Raw genomic sequence first — 21,771 nt, 5'->3', positions numbered from 1 at the left:
TAGGCTCAGTGCATTAACTCTGGGGGGCCGATTCACAGAACTAACTTAAGACAAAATCCTAAACTTACTACTTTTGGTATTCAGAGAAGTTAGGATTTTGTCTTAAGTTTGTCTTAAGACAAACTTAAGACAGATTTAAGACAGACTTAAGACAGACTTAAGACAGACTTAAGACAAACTTAAGACAAACTTAAGACAAACTTAAGACCGACTTAAGACAGACTTAAGACAAACTTAAGACAAAATCCTAACTTAAGTATGTCTTAAGTCTGTCTTAAGTCTGTCTTAAGTTTGTCTTAAGTCAGTCTTAAGTCTGTCTTAAGTCAGTCTTAAGTTTGTCTTAAGTCTGTCTTAAGTCTGTTTTAAGTTTGTCTTAAGACAAACTTAAGACAAAATCCTAACTTCTGTGAATACCAAAAGTAGTAAGTTTAGGATTTTGTCTTAAGTTAGTTCTGTGAATCGGGCCCAGGGTCTTTAAGGGATGGGATATACTTGGTATATCAAAGACAGGGGATGGCACTTTCTGCTCACCTCAATTTGCTCAATTTGACATGCATAAAAGTCAATTATTATGATACCTATAACTACACCATGCAATGTCCATAAATGGATGACCTGAAAACAAAATTCTTGATCGCCCTACTCAAATCCCTCCAATTTACCTTTCCGCAAGCTCTCCTGGTCCTGTGAAGGGACATTAACATGCACCTAATACAAAGCAGACCCTCACCACTCCCAGAGTCTCAAACACAACCGGTGCCAGCAGTCATTTCAAATTACACCAGAACCAACCGACGCGGAAAATCATGTGTTGAGGCATTAGAAAACATTGGTCTCTATACGCTAAATGGCAGCTTCTTCCAGGACCAACCAGCAGCTTTTACTAGGTTGTCAGACAATTCAAATGCAATTCTGGACTACAATTTGGCAGACGCCGATCTGTTTCCAATGATCATCCATTACGGCATCACTACAAGAGTGGAGAGTGACCACTTCCCCCAGCACTTGGAGCCACTGCCCTGCCCACTGAGGGCACCACAAGTGAGTGGCCTGTTAACCTCTCCCAGGGTCTTAAACTTAAAATGTCTCAGTAGAGATAATCATGGATTTTGTTCTCATTCACCTCACAACAGAACAATTAAGCTCCACACCGGTACAAGCCTGAGAATCTCTTGTCACGGATCTCATCTCTACTTTTTCAGTTAAACCCTCCCCAACAAATAATACCACTCAGTCGGGGGCAGCCTGATTCACCACATCACTACTTTAAAAAAATGGCAGCCAAACCAGGAGATTCAGAGTCTTTTGAAATCAGACCCTTTGATAACTCAACACACATGAAAGAAGCCGGCAACTTTGAGGCAAGCTTGTAGGAAGGCCATATGGATTGCCAAATCTTCTCACCAGACAAACATATGGATCAACCATCTCCACACAAGTAAACTGAAGAACAGCAAATCATTTTGTGCCAAAATCAACAAGCTTGCAAATGGGTGCTATTGCCACCATAATTCCAGTATCTCTTAGGCAGACTGGGTAATACACATAACAGCAGTTTACACCGTGGATTCCACCGACCACTCTTCGGGAACCACAGCAGAAATGCCAAGGCCACGTGGGCAACACCCTTCACTGGAGGCACCATTACCAACTCAATCCGCTGGTCCATGCTTAGATGACACATAGACCCAGTGCAACCTCAAGCAACTTAGATCTGAAGGGGCACCCAGCCTGACTGACCTGCTAAATGCCCTATTCAAAAATGACCAACATATCTGGGCTTCCTACCTTACTCCACTGTTTAATCACACCTTTCGTTCCAACTCAATCCCAGACTCCTGGCATGGCATCATCTTGCAACCCGTCTACAAATCTGGCCCGTCATCCAATCCAGCAAATTACAGCTTTATCGCCCTCATAGATGTTGAAGCAAAGATATATGCCTCCTACCTCTTAGTAGACCCGGAAGCCTGGGTTCCCTCGACAAACGACATCCCAAAAAAACAGACTGGATTCACAGTAAGCATTAATACAATGACTAACCTCCTGGCAGTCTGTCTTCTCATAGAACAAGTCAAGGTCAAAGGCCCCAAACCCTATGCCAGCTTTGTGGACCTGAAAGCAGCATTTGACAGGGTTTCAATGGCTCACCTTTGGACCTAAATGGCCAAATGGGGTGCACCACCAAAATTCCTAGAAGCTGCTATCAACTTGTACTCACACACTTGGGTCCAAATTAAAGTTGACAATGGTCACAGAACCACATGCAAGATTCCAACTCATACTGGCCTGAAGCAGGGGTGCGTGCTAGCCCCCTGCTCATTTAACATCTACATTGCCGACCTTGACAGTGAACTATCAGAAGTGGTGTGCGTTCCTCCTAAACTGGTGGATGAACTTCTTAGATGTCTCCAGTACACCAACTGCATCATTTTATTTATCCAAACTCCGATCGGCCTCCTGCATTTAATAACTCAATTGGTACACTACACGCAAATGTTGGCCTTGGAATTAAACCACATTGAAACTAAAGTGGTATGCTTCTTTACCAATTAAAGGAGCAGCTCTTCAAATTAGTTTTGGCACGTCTCCGGAAAACCCTTAGAACTGGTCAAATCATATAAATATTTAGGAGTGGCGATTATCATTCATTGAAGATTTCACTCATAGAATAGCCTTTGACAACAAACTTCAGTTCGCGTTCAAATTGCTGCAAAAAGTGATCGGCAACTGTCTGCTACAGGTCACTGAAGCAAAATTTCTTCCATCGCTCGCATATGGCTCCGGACTCTTGAAGGGGAGAGACGCGACCACATTAAACATGCTCCAATCAAAGTCCAGTCAGGAGCGGTGCCCTCATCAAACTCTGTTGGAAGCTCAGGGCAGCCCCCAGATCTTCACCAGCCACCACCATGTGTTGGTTTGAAATGAGGAGGCCGTCCAAACATAAATCTTCATTGCCAACAGTGCTTCAGCAGGCCATAAGCAGCTTTTACCTTGACAACACATGGCATTCAGGTCTGGACTTGCTGACTTAAATCATTAACAATGCCATCTACCAACAATCCCAGATCATGGATAAAGCGGAGTTCTCCCAGAAACAGCATGCATGGGCTGTCATGCACTCTTACATTTCTTGGAACCCGCAATCATACCTGAGGACCCACACAGCAGGACCCACCCAACATGCAGTATTATTACTTCGTTTGGGTGCTTTTCCCTCAAAAGACCTGGTCCCTTCCTGGAAACAGTCCTAGTCGGACAGTTAATGCCGCCTGTGGGGTTACAGCCAAAAAAGCCTACTTCATCTTTTGTGTTTGTGTCCTGCCGTTCTACCACTTAGACGGAAATTGCTACATCCAGCTTTATGGGGCTCTCAAAAATGTATCACGGCTGCTCATACAGCATACACCAGCTTCTTTGCACTAATAATCAAGGAATGACTCTAGCTAGAAGCCTCTTCGGCCTTCCCATGAACAACTGGTAACAAACATTTTTGCAGCTGATCTTAATGTAATTCTACTTCGACTTGCTGTCGCCTCCTATTTTACACTCGCTCCCTAACTCTTTTATTTTTGTTTCCTTTTTACATAATTTTGTAATATCTCATTAAATGCTAAAATTGTATTAGCTTGCTTTATATTGCAATGATTTTTATTAATTGGCAATACAGATTGTATTCATTCATTCATTCTGGATGACCTGATTGATATCCCTGACTTCAGCCCACTACAGACTAAACCACTAATGGGAGACATGGGGATATGTAGGTTATCTACGCTTTACCACTTCCTAGTAATAAATACTTCTTACACATTTTCAGCACTAAGTCAATATATAAAGGAAGGAGATGTAGGAACACTTACAGATGCGGAATATCAAGCGCCACTGATGGGAAGCAGCCATAGCTACACAGTTTTGAACAATCTAATTCAACTACCTACACAGAGTTTACTGCAACCGACAGAAACTTTGACACTATATCCACATACACTCCCTCGAGTGCCTGTGAGTTGAAGACCCCCTCCAGAGATAACTTACACACTGTATGGTCCTGTCCTCAGATAAAAACCTTTTGGCAAAGTGTAACCCAGACTTTGGAGAGGGTTGTGGGGTGGCAGATGGAAGCAACACAGAAATTGCTAAGCTTAATAGTTTATCTCACCTGGAGCTAACAGATACAAGCTGGCTTTTCTATTAGGCCTTGTCATGGTTAAAAGAGATATCGATTAAAGCTGGCAGAGGGTAGACCTTCTGACCTTGACTGACAGGGAGAAGAGTATGAATCACTGTGCATGTCTTGATATACCAATATAAAAGTAAACGCCATGGACACGCCCCACACCACAGAATTCGGGGGGAGTGGATGTGCCTCTGAGAATTTGAGATACTAGGAGGAGGCTTTGGGAGGGGGTGGTCATTTAAACACCACAATACAACATCCTGGACTTGACAGACAACTCTCTGTCGAGGGCATCTAGCTTAAGTGGGTTTGTAATGTGTGCATATCTTTTCTTATAGACCAATGAGAATTGTAACCAAACACAAACTATGATGAAGAATGCTGCTTCTTATGTAATATATAAAGCAATAATATGTTACATAAAAAGAATCTTCACAGCTCCCACCAGAGATCAGAATCATATCGCAAATGTCTTTCAAACCATTCAAACTATCTATGAATTTGCCCCACATTTTCTATTCCGGAACCTAAAAGCATGAGAAAGCAAGAGTCCATCATAAGGACTGAAGCGTAGCGTCAGAAACATGCTTTTGCAGTCATTTTCTGAATAAGCCACTACGGCTCAGAATGCTGCCTCTTCCTTTGATGGACTGACTCCTTCTAATTGACATCGAGAAAACAATTCAAGGCTCTTCACCAACACTCAGATGAAGACAATTCTTCTCTCTCATGACTTATTGCCTCCCGGAATCCCTTTTCCTATGATCTCCTCACTAATTTCCATTAACCTGCTAAATAGTTTATCACCCTCCCACTCCATAGCCTTGCTCTCATATTTATTGATTTCTACCTGAACATGGCACTCTTTGCTTGTTAAATCTACTGGGGTTCCACTACATGTTTATTGTAAAGAACTGCAACTCCATTCAGTGCTCTTTTGCATCACAGAAAATATGAAGCTAATGAAATGTATTTATATGTCAGCAATTATATGCCAATTAAAAGAACATAAATACAACAAACATTGAACCAAAATAAAAGATCTTAGTATATTTCAACAATGTCTCTGTAGGGAATGGGTTCCCCCCATTTAGTTCATCAGGATTTTTTGCAAGTCACTACACCTTTTTGACATTTTACTATGGCTGAGTCTTGCTACCTGAGTCACACTCACAGCAAATTCACGAAAATTAGCCTGAGCATGTTTATCACCAGGGTTTGACTTTTAAAATAAGGTTGCTGCAGCACAGCTAATGTAAGAGGCACTGTGCTGGCTACACATGTGCACACCTGTGTCGGCATGTCTGTCGGGTGTGCACATGAGGCTACTCTAGCTTGCAGCCCAATATTTGCATACAGGTAGCTTGGCACAGGAGGGACTGCAAGGGTTGGTGCTTACTCTGGTAGGCCTTGAATTTTAGTAGTACTCATCTTGAAATCTATGGTGCTTTATTGTATTATACATATAGACGAAATCTGCCCGTAATTAATGTTTTACTCCATGTAGGCATACAGGGCCCAGTAAGGTATCAAACTGGAGTAAAAGATGCACACTGAGTTGAATGTGCAGGTCATAACATACTACATCAACATCTTTTGGGACTTCATAAATTTCCAGATTTCTTCGGCTCAGCTCATAAGCAGATTCCAGGCCTTTGTCCATATAGATGTCCAAGTTAATTACTCTGATCCCCAGCAGAGTGAACAAAAGCCTCTCCACACAAGAAAACAATTATAAGCAATTGACACAGATCCTGGGAGAGTTAAGGGGCATGGGGAAAATCTGCTTCTGAAAATTAGCTTGTCACATTGCATCTGGGCTGGAACTGCTCAGGCCCCCTAGAACAAAATGGAAGGGCCAGACCTCCGAAGCCAATATTGTAGAGACTCACCTTCGATGATTTCGTGGGAAGGGGTCAGGCAGTGATGTCAGCTAGGGTGGAGCTGAGCCCGTCAGAGGAGCTCTTTCCAGAGAAAACCTGAATAAACAATGTTGGATTGCCCCAGAATGCTCTGCAGAAGGGTTAGGACAGGGGTGGAGGAATGATGTGGCATCCTAGGATTGGCAAGAGATTCCAGGCATCTAGAACATTCCACCTTCACTTAAAAACCCCTGTACAAGGAAGAGACAGCTGAGAAGACCCTGGAACTAGGAGGCAGCAATAGTGGAAAGGATGTCCAGCTAGGAAGAGAAGCCACCCGATGCCATGCAAAGATGGACTAAGGACTCTGTCACCAGCATACCTCAAGGACTAGGATGGGTCTCTCCAGGGCAAGTGGGGCTGGCCCCCTGATGACAGCTGAGGACCAGTTGGGAGTAAGACCCGGACACCACTGCCCTCTCACAGGTAGGTATGGGCGGAGTTTGTGGAGTTCTGTTATGTGGAACTCAGCGAAGTGCCGAAAAAACTCTGTCGCTTTCCGGGGAGTTCCGCAAGCGGCAGAGTGCGGTAAGTTGCGCTGCTTGTGCTGATTTTTCGCGCTGTGGGTTTGTCCCGCACTGTAAAATCAGTGAGAATGGCACCAAATGCAATGCAAGAAGGTGCTACTTCATTCTGCTGCTCAAGTAGATGTGCTACTCGAGCGGCAGCTTCCTCAACATGAGCAGTAGGTTTCTCAATGCGAGCGGTAGTGACCTGCCGCAACCACCCACATTGAGGTGGTCTAGCGTATGATTTTCCTTGCTCACACTTGCCAACTTAATGCTGGTGAGACATCCAAGAGGAAAAATTCCGCTCCGCGCCACTTCACAGAATTTTCTGGAACTCTGCGCACTGTGCAGAGTAGAAAAAACTCCGCAAACTCAGCTAGCGGAGCAGAATTTTATGCCCAGGCATACTCACAGGTGCTTTACAAAACAGCCAGGAGGCTCTGGGGCCTGGGAAGTCCGAGCAGGAGGATGACTGCCCACTGGTTGTGAAAGGGCTGCAAAAGATACCCCTACCAACAAGAGAGGAGCACAAATGAGAGGCAGAGGAGAAAGTTGGAGCAGGGAGTCAGTAAATCCAGGAAAGGATGAGAGATATAAATCTTCCTGGTCACTAGGCCTGGCCCCTAGGAGCAAAACGTGCCCCGGATTAAGAAAATCTGCCAACGGGGCCAGAGGTATGCGGATTACATATTTGCCTTGCTAATAAATAAAGTGAGAACATTCAGAGTGCAGCACTCTGCCTGATCTCCTCCAAGATGCCCGAGAGTGGGATAAGGACTGGGGGTCAGTGCACCATTACTTCGCTCCAGGGGAGAGGAGTGGGCATGTGGCCCTATCTCTCGGGACCTGCCTCAAGAATATACTGTACCAGGGAACACATCCCTCGGAACTGGGGGAGAGAACAGGCTGGGGACTCCTGCACGACCACACTCCAACTACACTGTAGGGTACACCGGGGGAATTGGGAGGCACAGTACAACCACAATCAGCCAGCAAGGACAGGGGAAGGAGCTTTTAAACATGAAACACCACTCCCATTGGTCAATCACTCACAGTCAGTGATGGCAGACTCCCATAAATCCGATCTCTCATTCAGCCAGCAAGTCACCATCTGTTGTTAATTATCTGACTTTTGATGCAGTGCACGTAGATTGCTGGCATCTGTAGCAGTTCTCCATTGTAGGCAAGAGGACAGCAGGGCAGCATTCCAGAAGAGTAGCAGTCCTTTCAGCAGCCCAGCAGTCCTTCTTCCTGGCAGAGTCCAGTGGTTCAGAAGTGTACTGAAGAGTTGGTATCTGAGGTCCTACTTTTATACCCTGGTGCCCTGGTTCTGGAACTTGGGAGAAGCTTTGAGACTGTTGCTTTGAAGTGCATGGAATCACCTGACTCCCCTGCCCTGGCTCTAAGCTGGCAGCAGTGATAATGTGGGGGTGACAGGTCCTTTGTGTTATTACAGAGTACTCCCTATTCAGTTGCAAATTAGGAGGTGCTCAGTTCTGCCCAAACATCCTGCAAGCAGATGGCCCATTAAAGCATAACTAGTCCCTCTATTGTGTGACTGTCTTGGAGGAATTCACAAAGCCCAAATGTCAGTTATACCCAGTCATGTAACCCAAGACAATCTACAGGTACAAAGGGGCTTAAGGCAGAAAAATGCCACTTTTATAAATAGGTTTAGGCATTACAATTCCAAAGACACAAAACATCATGATATAGCTACCAGCTCTCAATTGGAAATCACAGCTTATTAATTGTAATAAGAAATCCCATGGGAGATGTAGGCCTCACAAGTGTAAAAGTGAATTTAGACGTGTTTCACTTCCAGAACATGTAAAACCTAAAAGTATATATCCAGCCTTTTAATGACATCGCACCCTTCCCTATGGGCTACCTAGGGCCTATCTTAGGAGTGATGTGTATGTAATAAAAGGAGAGTTTACGGCTTGGCAAGTGTTTGTAAATGTCAAGTCACTATGTCAGTTTAAAACTACATCCAGGCTGCAATGGCAGGCCTGGGACATATTTTAAAGTGCTACTTAAGTAGGTGGAACACCAAGTGCTGCAGGTCCATTGATTGATTTAATTTACAGGCTCTGGATATATAGTATAGCACTCTACAAGGGACTTATACGCAAATTAAATATGCCTATGGGGTATAGGGCAATTTAACCATGTTTTAAGGGTAACATGCACAGAGTCCTAAGCCAACAAAACAAATTTAACAAAAAGTGGAGGGCAAAAGGCAAAATGTTTGGAGGTGACACTGCAGAGAGGGACAGGTCCAACAGAGGGTGTCACTGAGGGTATTACCATCTAGCTAATGTATGTATCTTATGTATATATTTGTAATTTAATGTACAGTATTTAGTAGTGAGTGTATAATAAAGGTACTATTCCTCAAACACTCTTGAACATCATCCAGAAGTGGATGTCCAATGCTTACTGAAAACTGAGCCCAATCAAGACAGAATTCCAGTTATTTTTCTTGAAAAAAAACCAACAAGAAACAGTACAAGCCAGGCTCAATTACACAAACTTCGAAGGCTTCAATCCCTAGCTCACACTGAATGCCAAGTCAATTGGATTCACCTTGGACACCAACCTCTCCATCAGGGAACACATTGCCAAAACAACAAAGACAACCTGGTACTAGGTATCTCCTCTAAAACAAAAACAAATTAAATTGCTTCTTCCAGACAGTGACTTCATTATTGCTGTTTATGCCTTTATACTCTCGCATCTGGAGGATGGTAATGCCCTTCTCCATGGCCTTCCCACTCTACTCTGGCTTTATTTACGGGAATCCTAAACACTGAAGCACGTCTTCCAGGGCCTGTAGAAATATGATCACATCAACCCAGCTCTGATGGAACTCCATTTTCTCGCATTGCCAGATCACCCCATCCTCAAAACTGGCTGCATCATTTACTCAGAACCATCATGACCAGCACCCCGCTTATCTTTCAGAGAAGCTCACTATCTCTGTTGGTTTCAACACCATCAAACTGCAGACTAAGAGTGGTTAAAAATACAATGCAGCTGGCTTTTCCCATCTATACACCCAGGGTCTGGAACATCACTTATCCATTAAGACATCCCCGGGCAGGACTTCTCTAATTTAAGAAACTGTTGAAGATGCACCTCTTTAGAGAACACCGCATCAAAATGCATTAACAGTCCACAAACCAGTCATCTCTCCTATCCTTCATTCACTTTATGCTTATATTGATCCTATAGAGAGCTGCACTACTTTGGCTAGGTTTGCACTATAAAAATAACATATACCAAAACATAATTTCTAATAGGTTTCAAAGTAAAGTGGCAAGAGTTGTATGAGTTGGTTCTCGGCTACATTGGTAGAATGGTAGTAAAGAAATGCAAATTTATAGGCAGACTTTCCTGTACTATGTGGCCAGCATCTATTACACTATTCCTCTGCTCCTCAGGGTGGCTTGATCCCATCTGCATTTCTGAAAGGAGATTTAGAGCATCTCTTCGAAGAAAACCTCATCCATCATCAATAAGTGCCAACAAGCTCTGATGCAGAGCAGACTTCACTATCCCATCCTCTGCTTGCTTTATTTTCATGAATCATCTTCCAACCCCCTTGATAAAGGATGCCTCGTTGATCCCCTGAGAGGGGCACAGCATATGAATTTTACAGTTCACTGTTAAGGACTGGTTTCTGTCAGAGATGTAAGCATATAAAAAGCTGCTTTAGGCTAAACACAGGTGTCTACTTCAAAAACGTTTAGGGGATGGCCTAACAAAAGTTCACAAAAATGTAGATTCTTTGTCCTATCTGTGTCTAATCTCCTTGTCTGTAGTGATTTTCAATTACTAAACATATTTTCAATAATTACAATAAATAAATAATCAAATAAATCAATAAGATCATGGGACTCACCTTGACTTCCGATGTGATACCACCACTAATCTTGATCTCCTGCTTAGCTACTTGGATTCGCAGTGGGCGGAGCCAATTATTGTCAGAGTCTGGCTTCTTTTTGCTGATGTCCACTTCAAGGAAATCTGATTTATCAGGGCAGGTTTTGAGCAGAGTGTAGGAATACTCCAGCGGGAAGCTGAATGTTGTGTCATCAAAGGTGTGCAAGACCTGGGTTTGGCTCACTAAGCATATGCTTTCCCTCTTGGGGTAGCAGCCCTGATATCCATTTTCCACTGAGCAAATCTCACCCTCGCGGCAGGTGGTGTTGAAGCATGTGATGTCACCACCATCCTCACACCAGCACTGGATGCTGCAGTCAGCAGATGCCCAGAAGGAGTCCCCCACTACGTAGTACCTCCCGTCCATGTCACAGCCACAGCTGTGCAGTGGGACACATTGGTCGGTGCTAAGAACGTATCCTTCATTGCACTCACAGCCTTCGGTGCAAGGAGAGCTACACATGAGTGGCGCAGTGAGATCAGAACAGGTGGCAGGGCAGCTACTGGTGCAAACTGAATAATGACTAAATTGAGGACAACGCACGGCTGCAGCTGCAAAAAAGAAGAAAAATGTGTTATTTATCAAACAGCATAGTTGCATTTTCTATTAAAGACCACTTTTTTATACTATTAGAAAATTGAGAATGAGAGGGACCCCCTAAAATAGCCAGGGGAAATAGGGTACTTATGCTAAGTATAAAAAGAGATTCCCAGGCATGCCACTATAAACAATACCATGTGACTTGAACACATATAGATAGAAGCCCATATGTTAGAACATGTACACCTTCAAATTAGACAAACAACTTACTAAAATCATTAAAAAAGTTTTTTTATTTTTATATTGTTAAAAACACTGTAAAAATACTTTTGTGATGAAGTGTACAATAACTGATCGAAGAGAACAATTACACCCAACACCGTACAGTCCTATATGTGTAACACAATTGCATACCAAATCTAACAAATAATCTTGTTACTGTTGTGATCTAGTATACTACACAGAGAGACAAAGACAGACAGTTAATTTTTGTCATTATTTTGACACATCCGTATGGAGATTTCGAAATACTACTCTTTGGAACAATCAAACTGTACTGTATCTCAAAGACTTTTTTAATGATTTTAGTAAGTTGTTTGTCTAATTTGAAGGTGTACATGTTCTAACATATGGGCTTCTATCTATATGTGTTCAAGTCACATGGTATTGTTTATAGTGGCATGCCTGGGAATCTCTTTTTACACTTTTTTATACACACATATATATATATGACTGTCCCCTTTTTGCACTGTCATTGAAAGAAAGAACATTTGTTCAATGGTTTTGGTGCTGCTTATTCCTGATTTGTAGAAGAAACTTTGTGGGAGTCTGTTGCTACCTACACACACACACACACACACACAAACATATATACATATATATATTTATAGACATATATATACATACATATATATGTGTGTGATATATATATATGTGTGTGTGTGTGATGTCAACCTCCACAGTTTCCCACACCCATTAGCCCTCTCCTAAGCAGTTGTCTGGGCCATTCTTCCAGGTTTCAGACGCCCTTGACTCCCTTTGCGAGCAGCAATGGACCGTGTGGTCATACAGACCCACTCAGGCAATCCCATCATCTACAAGTTTGACCTGAGCTCTACCTCCCTTCAGGCAGTGTGCTCCAGGTCATTGCTTTGCAAATAATCAACAGGTATGGCAGGACTCACAACAACTTTCAGAGAACCTGGGCCACCCCCTCCAGTCAAAGGGAACCAGAGGCACCAGTAGATGACTCTCAATTATCGGCAACTACAACTTGGTGGAATGTGTTTGGTAGGACACAGACACCAGTTGATACTTGGCAGTAGTCATGCTGGCTCCTGTGTCTCGCAGAGCCTCCACCCATTGCCCATTAAAGGTGACCCACTTCCTATACTTTGAAGTACACACAGGCATGTGGGTTTAGGCGGGGAAGGAAGCAATTCCTTTTTATTACATAACCCTCACACACTCTAGTAGTGTCATGCTTCATCATCAGGTTCACCCTGACTCCTAAAAGTCAGGGTGGGCTCGACCCTCTTCCAGGGACCACTTAAGAGGAATAGGGCAGGGGGGTTGAAGATTAAAATCCTCAGTTAATTCCAGGTATCCCTTTATTTGCGGAGTCGCCGGGGATATTAAACTTTGTTATAAAGGTAGGGTCGTGAGGAAGTAATTGTCCTATGCCCCTAGTTGCGTGCCCGTGTGAGACGCAAACCCAAGTAGGTGAGCAAACTGGGCAGGACACATGACGAATGTTTGACTATAGGGCTACTCCTCCACTCGCAGTCTCTTGAGAAACGAAAAATCCACCATAATAAGGTTGGACACATCATTCCGGAGTACCGGATCTAAGATAAGTATATAACAGACTGGTCCTCAAAGTGCAGCTTTCTGCCCTTTATATCAGAAATTAGGTAGCACCTCACTACAATCCATGGAGGGAATACTCATTGTCCTGAAGAAAGCCCCGGACCCTCTCAGGCCACTCGCAAAGGGCTGAAACATGCTGGCACGGCACAAGGGCCATAGGACCATTACTTCCTCAGGACCCTACCTTTATAATAAATTTTAATATCCCCGGCGACTCCACAAATAAAGGGATACCTGGATTTAACAGAGGATTTTTAGTCTTTAAACCTCCTGGCCTATTTCTCTTAAGTGCTCCCTGGAAGATTATCAAGCCCACTCTGGCCTTTAGGAGTCAGGGTGAACCTGATGATGAAGCATGGCACTACTAGAGTGTGTAAGTGTTATATAATAAAAAGAAATTGCTTTCTTCCCCACCTAAACCCACATGCCTTGCGAATACTTCAAAGTATAGGAAGTGGGTCACCTTTAATGGTAATAGGTGGAGGCTTTGCGATGTATCACCTCATCACAGTAGAGCTTGACCTTTCCTAGTATTTAGGTGGGATACTTATTTGTTTGCATGTATTAGTCAGGGAGGACGTATCCCTCCAGTACCTCTTCCTATAAGAGGAAGAACCTCTCTACTCTTCCTGCCTGGATTAGGTTTACCCCTTTTCCTGAAGCCAAGATTCAATTTGTGGGTTTAGGTACCATCTCTTTATCCCCCAGGGAAACTGGCTTTACCTCTGTCTGTCCCCCAAAGCTAACTGGGAATACCCCATCAGCAAGCACTACAGTCACTAACCCACGTGTCTGCCTACCGGTGGGGGCTGTGCCCTCTTGGAACATTTGAAATCACCCTTGAAGTGCCATACAAAGCACTCAGTACATTGGGGTACAAACCTCCATGTCTTATTGTTAGAACTGGGGGTCTCTAGTTGGCAGAGGTAGGTACCTTTGACCAAATAGTGACCCTTGCTTCTAAGTCAGGTAAAGGGGATTACACTACTGGATAACCCCTGCTCACTCCCTTGGTAGCTTGGCACGAGCTGACAGGCTTATCTCAGAGGCAGTGTGTTAAGCATTGTGAACACAGTGAAAACACTACAGATGGACACCACACAGGTTGTATAAAAATAAGTATTCTTTATATAGACTTAACACAGGACCACAAATGACAAAAATCCACAATACTGTACCCAAAATATACTTCAAGATGGTAGAAGTCACTTAGTTCAAGTTGATGATAAATGCAACAAAGTTCTCACAAAAGTACCTGGATGCGTAACGCAAAACAAACAAAAGGTTCACAGGGATGGAGATGCGTCGGTTCCTTATTTCGGGGGAGACGATGCATCGCGCCTCAATGCTTGCGCAGAGTAGAGGATGCGTCTTGGTCCTTACCGGAGGAGAGGTGATGCGTTGATTCTCGTACTGCATTCCGGTTACGATGCGACAAGTTGGCGCCTCGATTCGATGCAACAATCCGGTGCGATGCGATAAGATGGTGCCCTTGATGCAACGACGTGAAGACGATGTGTGCATGCCCGGCGGCCGTGTGGCTAACTCTGTAACTTTCGAGCCGCGACAGGCCCTGCGACACACTTCTCCGGTGATGCGACGGCGACCTCTGCGCCGGCGACACGCTTCTCCGGTGATGCGTCATGTAACAGATTTAACGAAGGCATGCTTCTCTGGTGATGCAGCGGTGACCTCTGCAGCAGTGACCAGCTCCTCCGCGATACAACGGCAACAGTTGCGACTGCGACATGCTTGTTCTTCGTTGAGTCGCGCTTCCAGCTCCCAGCGACACGCAGGCTTCTGCAGACAGAATTCCCAGCAAGGAAATTCAGAGGGGAGTTGGTGGTGAAGTCTTTTGTCCCTGAGACTTCAGCAGGAGGCAAGCACAAGTTCAAGCCCTTGGAGTAATATTCTGCAAGATGATGAAAGTTCTTTGAAAGTTCCTTCTCCTCTCCTTGGCACTGAAGACACCACTGAAGGCCAACTCAGCAACACAGCACACTGGCAGGGGGGCAGTCCAACTTCTACAGCTTCCTTGGTTCTTCTCCTTGGCAGAGGTTTGTCTTGTTGTTCCAGAAGTGATCTAAAGTCTTGGGGTCTGGGTCCCCATATTTATACTACTAAATCATTTATCCTCTGAAGGTAGAGGGACCTGCACCTGGTCCAAACCAGTTCTGTGCAGTCCTGGAGCCCTTTGTTTACAGGACTCCTTCTTTCCTTTGACAGTGTGGGCCAGGGACATCAGATGCACCATAGGAGGTGGAGCCAGCATTGTGGAAGGCAGGCACGGCCCTATTCAGACCCAGGTGCTGACTCCTCCCACCACTCTACATGCAGATAGGTCTATTCAGCCCTGTGCTGACTCACCCTGTCTCCTGGAATCCCCCAGCCACTTTCACTCACAAAACCAGACATACAATACACAAGCTAGCAGAGGCAGGCTGGATGGTTAGGTAAGAAAATACCTACTTTCTAAAAGTAGTATTTTCAAACACAGAATGTTAAAACCAACTTTACTAAAAGATGTATTTTATCATTCTGAGTTCAGGCATACTAAATTTGAATTTCTACCATGTTCCCTGGGTCATTTAGGATTATAAGATGTTATAATCAAACTGCCCATTCTGGCCTATGGGGACTGGTAGCCATGCAATCGTGAAAAACGAAAATGGCTGTAATTCACTATTAGGACATGCCACACACACCAGGGCATGTTCTACCTTATACTTACAATGCACCCTGCCCTTGGGCCTACTTTAGGGGTGTCTGATATGAAGAGAAGGAAATGTTTAGGGACTGGTAAGTGGGTGCACTTCAACATGGCAGTACTAGACTGCACACAGGCTCTGCAATGGCAGGCCTGAGACAGACTTTACAGGCTGCTTCTGTGGGTGGCACAACCAGTGCTGCAAGCCCCCCACCAGCAGCATTTGATTTACAGGACCCGGGCACACATGGTGCAATACATGAATTTACAATAGAGAGCATATGCACTTTAGCACTGATCAGCAGTGGTAAAGGGCCCAGAGTCATAAAACAGCCAACAGGTCAGAAAAAATACAGGAGGAAGGCAAAATGTTCAGGAATGACCCTGCAAAAAGGGCAAGTCCAACACTTATGATCATAGAATCCCTTCTTCTTAGGATCAGACTGGGACCGGTTACCACAACTCCCTTGAGAATTCTTTTAGGGGGCTTTTGAGAACTCCTTACTTTTACTTTTTTCTCCCCCCTCTTCCTTCAGTCGAACCATTGCCACTTTTGTGGGTGTCACCCACATATATCTTTTTGGACACTCTGGTGCTAGCAAAAAGGTCCACTTCCTCAGCGAGCTTCCTGGGGTCAGTCAGCTTACTGTCAAGTAGGTGCTGGCGCAACTCTGTAAAGAGATATTGAGTATGTGCTCTCTCAAGATTCAATTGTACAACCCAACTTAATCATTAACTTTGCTGCCCCACACCCAACTATTCAGTGCCTTGCTGGAGTAGTCCACAAAATATACCCAGGACTGTTTGGGAGACTTCTGCTGTCACTGACTCTTTGGCGATTCTTCACAGGGGTCAGCCCAAATTTTACAATTAAAATGACTTTCATAGGGGTAACCTTAGTTTGGTCCCTAACCTATAGTGTAACAAATGTGTACTTCCCCACAGTAAGCATGTGTTTCCACAGCCCCCCCAACCCAGTGCTCCTCAGGAACCCTGTAAACCTTCAGTGCAACTTCATAAGCAGAAAACCACTTATTAATATCACCTCCCACCACACTACTGGGCACCAAATCCGGGGTATGCAAACCCTTTTGTCTACTTCAAGTCCTGCTGGTATCTTTCCACCATCACTGCTGGAATCTGCTTGCCTGGCCTTCTTGTCCAGCTCTTTTAGACTCAGTTCATGGGCAAGTAAGATGTTCTTTTCTGCTAAGGCTCTCTCCCTCAGCCTTCTTTGCCTCCAAGGCCCTTTCAGCCTTTTTCTCCTCCATTGCCAATTTCTTTTCCTCCATTTTTAATTTGGCCAGCTGCAGCTTGAATGCTCTCTCCACCCTTCCTCTCCCTCAGTTTCTCTGGGGATAGGCCACGGAAAGAGAAACAGCTCCATGCTGTGACAGGCGGCTACAATTCAGGGGTTTCACCCCCAGCCACTGCTGATGGTTCCTCAGAAGAGTCAGTCTCAGACTCCCTCAATCCATCATAGTCAGCTGTGTGGTTGTCCTCCTCCGAGCGAGCTTCTGGCCAGGCCCTGAGTGGCTTTTGCAATTCCACCTTATTGGTGGCACTGTTGGCAGGAAGTCCAGTCTCTTTGTAAAACTCTTTCACCTGGACCACTGTATAGGATTCAAGGGCGGCCAGCCAAATTCCATGTTTCCAGTTGTAGAACCAGCAGCCACAGACATGATTTTGGAGAAAAATCAAAAAGCCCATCAGGGAGAATTTCAAATTCGAATTGGTCTTGGATGTGCATGGGTAGTGTACAACAAGTTACTGTGTGCCACTGCACAAACACAAGTCCTATCCTCGCCACTGATCACCAATGTTAGAAATTGGGTTGTTGCTTGACTAGTGTATGAGACCAAGTCAGGCAGCAACCACAATCCTAATTTGGGTGGGAAACAGGCAAACTCTAAATTAACATGTGCTCACCTGCTGGTAACTCAGCACAGAGCAGTCAAGCTTAACTTAGAGGCAATGTGTAAAGTATTTGCGCAACACTTCAAACAGTGAAAAACACTACACAAAAAGATTCCACACAAGTTTAGAAAAATATAACTTAATTTATTATATAAAACAAGACCAAAACAACCAACATCCAATAAGTAGAACTTAAGATGTTAAAACACTTACTTGGATATCTGGTTGAGCCGAACCGGGTCAAAGACAAAAGTTCAGGCCGACCACGATAGAGCGTGGGCCAGATACAGGGACCCAGTGAGGCCCCCTGAACAAAAGTACCTTGATCCGGGCTGGGTTGATGTCGAAGATGCGGGCTACAGCCGAAGCGATGCACCTGTGTTGCTTGACACAACAGGGGAGATGCGCCGTGCCTGATCCACGCAGCAGCAACGATGCATCGGCTCCAATGAGCACAGAGGAGCGATGCGGAATATCAGTGTCATCGTTGAGGATGCCGTTGACAGAGATACGGAGACCTTATTCAGTGGTTATTCTGAAGGTGATGAGTCAGGGCCGATCCACACAGTAAAGGGGATGTGCCAGTTTAGGCCACACAACAGGAGCGATGCGCTGGCTCCGATCCATGCAACAGGAGCAATGCACCCATTTTGATCCATGCAACAGGGGTGATGCGCCGATTCTGATCCAAGGAAGGGTGACGATTCGACAAAGGATGCGTGAGTTTTTCCTGAAGCAAGCACCTCGGGCCTCACTTCCAAGGGTCCAGGACTTGGGAGGCACCACTTGGCAGGGCAGACTCACAGATGGCAGTTTCCAGGTGCACAGCCGGCAAGTCAGAAGTCTTTTATGTCCCTAAGACTTCAGATCAGGAGGCCAGTCAGCTAGCCTTTGGAGTCACTCTGGGTTCAAGTGATGCAGGTCTAATCCTTCTCCCCAGACAGGGGAACAGCAGGCAGCATGACACCACAGCAAGGCAGGAGTCCAGCAGAGCAGCAGTAGAACAGAAGGGCAGTCCTTCAGAAGCACAGCAGTCATTCTTCCTGGCAGGGTCTTCACAGTTCCAGAAGTGTACTGATGTGGTGGTGTCTGAGGTCCAGTACTTATAGCCGGTGGTGCCTTTGAAGTGGGTGAAACTTCAAAGAAAGGCATTTGAAGTGCACAGAGGTCCTCCCTTCCCGCCCTGGCTCCAGACTCACTATGGAAGGGGGAGGTAGGCAATCCTTTGTGTGGGGAGAGAACAAAGACCATTCAGGTGTAAGTGAGGCTGGGTCAAGCTCCGCCCTCTGAGCCTCCCAGGATGGTCCATCACGTCACACCTAAGCTCCCATTGCGTGTGGCGGTCTAGGGGGAATACACAAAGCTCAGCTGTCACACTCCCGAGATGCGTATCAGAGATAGGCAGCAGGCACCAAATGGCTAAAGTAAGAAAATTACAACTCTCTAAAAGTGGTATTTTCAGAATTGCAATTTAAAATCTGACTTCACTATAAGTTTGGACTTTAAATTGGGATTCCAGAGACATCAAATTTGGAAAGTCTATCTCTTCACAATTAGGAATTACCCTTATAAAATGCAATAAGGTAATCGCTGTGTTATCCTATGGGAGATATAGGCCTAGCAGTAGTGAAAAATTAATGTTAGAGTTTTTTACTACCAATACATGTAAAACATAAAAGTACATGTCCTACTTTTTAAATACATTGCACCCTGCCCTCTTGGTTGTCCAGGGCCTAGCTAAGGGGTGGCATATATATATAAAAAAAAGGGAAGGTTTAAGGCCTGACAGGACATTTATCTTGCCAGGTCGAAATCGAGGGTAAACTGGACACAGAGGATCTGCAGTGGCTGTCCGGAGCCATGGTTAGAGGTTTACTGAAGTGGGTGGCACAATGAGTGCTGCAGGCCCACCAGTAGACTTTAATTTACAGGCCCACGGCACATGTAGTGCACTTTACTAGGGACTTATAAGTAAATTAAATATGTCAATTGGGGGTGAGCCAGTATTTCCATGTTTAAGGTTGGGAGCACAAGAACTTTAGCGCTGGTTAGCAATGGTAAAGTATACAGAGTCCTAAAGCCAGCAAAAACGAGGTCAGAAATGTGAAGGAAGTATGCAAAAAGTTGAGGGGGAGACCACACTAAGGCAGTAAAGTCTAACACTCATGATCACAGAAGAGAAAGAAGAGTCTACTTCACAAGGACTAAAATGGAAGACATTTTATGTTGCTCCTTTGTTGATATCTGCAGAAAAAGCAACATAGCACAGAATTTAGCACAAAAAATGGAGCAATCTGAATTTTTGCCTCTTATTTGTCAAGAAATTGACTTAAATAATGTTACTTAAAACATAACACTTTTCATATTTGTTATGTGTGGTACAATGACTTTAACACCTGCTGCATTAAAAAAGAAGATAAAACAGCAAAATTAAATTTACTTCTTTGTGCAGCACTGCTAAACGTTATACAACACAGTATGAGCATGTATTCCAGAAAACCCTTTTGATCTAGCTTTATTAGACAAGCATCAACAATGTTGCAAAAGGATCTTGTTGGATCTTTGCCCTAATTTTGTGCAGTATGGCCTGTTGGGATGGGAATATCCCAGCATGGGGACAGTTTTGTTCCTCTATCCTGAGTGCCCTTGCCTCTAACCTCACACTAGTCTGAGGGATAAAAAGTAGATTTCCCGTATATAAGGAGTATCGGACCTATATTATGTTAGCATGATGCATCTATACGTACGCTCCTTGTTTGATATATATGCTTTTGCTTGGAGGAAACTCGTTTATTTCCTCCCTGTATGTTTATTGCTAAAAGAGTAGGATGAGAACCATACAGACGCCATCTTCCGAACATATGCTCAAGCACGGGCTGTGATCACGTGTTGATCACGTGCAGTTGTCAGGCCCCAGTTCATCTGAGTTACTGGTAGCAGCTGAAGGTAGGCTGTTTACTTGACTATTCTAAGACTCAAGGTCGCATCTGGCTTTGGGGGTGATAAGCGCATTCCTGGAGGCACCGTGTCTACACTCCCAGGCACCAAGACGAAAGGGAGTCACCCCTCCTGACCTCATCAGCAATAGATAGTCAAGCCTTTGTACTGGTCTGATGTGTGCCATATATGGTCCTTTCCTGGAACTCGAGGGCCAACTGGTGTTTTTCCTTTTACAGTGATTGTATGTGTTGAACTGAAAAGTATATAACCTCATGTTTGAATACGAGCCAACAGTCTTCTCGGCTCACCTGATGGTTGAGGTTCGGAGAGACTCCTCTATAGAGTATTTTGTTTAAATAAATAAACAATTGAATCTTCTTCACTGCCAACTTACTGATTATTTGGTAATGGTATTGGGACTATTGGTAGGTATAGTCCTTTAGTTTATTTTTATGGTACATCAGTTGGCGACTCCGCCGGGACTCCGTGACTGGGTCGTCCTCCCCGTAAACGGGTGGTAAGGACAAGGGGTAATTCTGGTCGAGCGGGTGGACGGAAAAAGGATCCTTTTGAAATTAAGCCATCTTTGGTATGAACTTACTCCGCTCTCATGATCAGAGTATCTCCAGCTGCTAGTGACCATTCACCGTAGTCCTACGGGCGTAACCCAGGAGCTGACCGTGTTGGTCTTCAGGAGTTGGGAGTGGAGAACACGTAATTGTACCTGTGTGCACCAGGTGAGTAGAATTGTTTTGATGTTCTTGGCATGCACTGTTGAGCAGTGCTTTTGAAGCAGTTAACTGTGTAAGAATTTGGTGGTCAGTGTACCACGGAGAATCTTGGGGGTCTGATGGGGCAGCATTGTGGTGGCTGCACGTATAGATGCTCCACGGACCTTTTGTGAAGAATAGAGACGCCGATCGGACGCCCGGTGTGGCACGAGTGGTGCGCGCCCGGCCGGACTGCTCTCGGAAAAGCCTGTGGCTGTACCTGGGTAGCCTTGGGAACACATCTGAAGAGGTGCTAATGAAGCGGGCTTAGTCAGAATAGTCCCAAGAGTGAACCAGGAAGGCTGCGGGATGGTCTGTAGGTCGGTCTGTGGTTATACCTGTCTGACAGTCTCTTGGTAGTCTTTGGACTGCCTGATTTTTGTATCTGTCGGTCTTTGAATCTGAATTTGATTGATTCTCCACGAACAGGAGTCGATGGGCTCTGTTCTTTGTTTGAAAATACGT

At 44.7% G+C, this 21,771-nt stretch overlaps 1 protein-coding gene across 1 annotated transcript in view; it reads right to left on the bottom strand.

Annotated features, from left to right (window-relative positions):
- The window catches only part of TECTA (tectorin alpha), a 345,850-nt gene that overhangs the window by 216,355 nt on the left and 107,724 nt on the right, over positions 1–21,771 (bottom strand). Inside the window, exon 8 of the mRNA XM_085646453.1 lies at positions 10,522–11,114. Coding sequence (XP_085502579.1) covers positions 10,522–11,114 — 593 coding nt within the window. The remainder of the gene's footprint in view (positions 1–10,521; positions 11,115–21,771) is intronic.

The sequence above is a fragment of the Triturus cristatus genome, chromosome 3_1 (assembly GCF_964204655.1).
Source record: "Triturus cristatus chromosome 3_1, aTriCri1.1, whole genome shotgun sequence".
NCBI classification, from domain to species: Eukaryota; Metazoa; Chordata; class Amphibia; order Caudata; family Salamandridae; genus Triturus; species Triturus cristatus.
The sequence above is the reverse complement of the archived record's forward strand: the minus strand, read 5'-3'. Positions and strand labels throughout refer to the sequence as shown.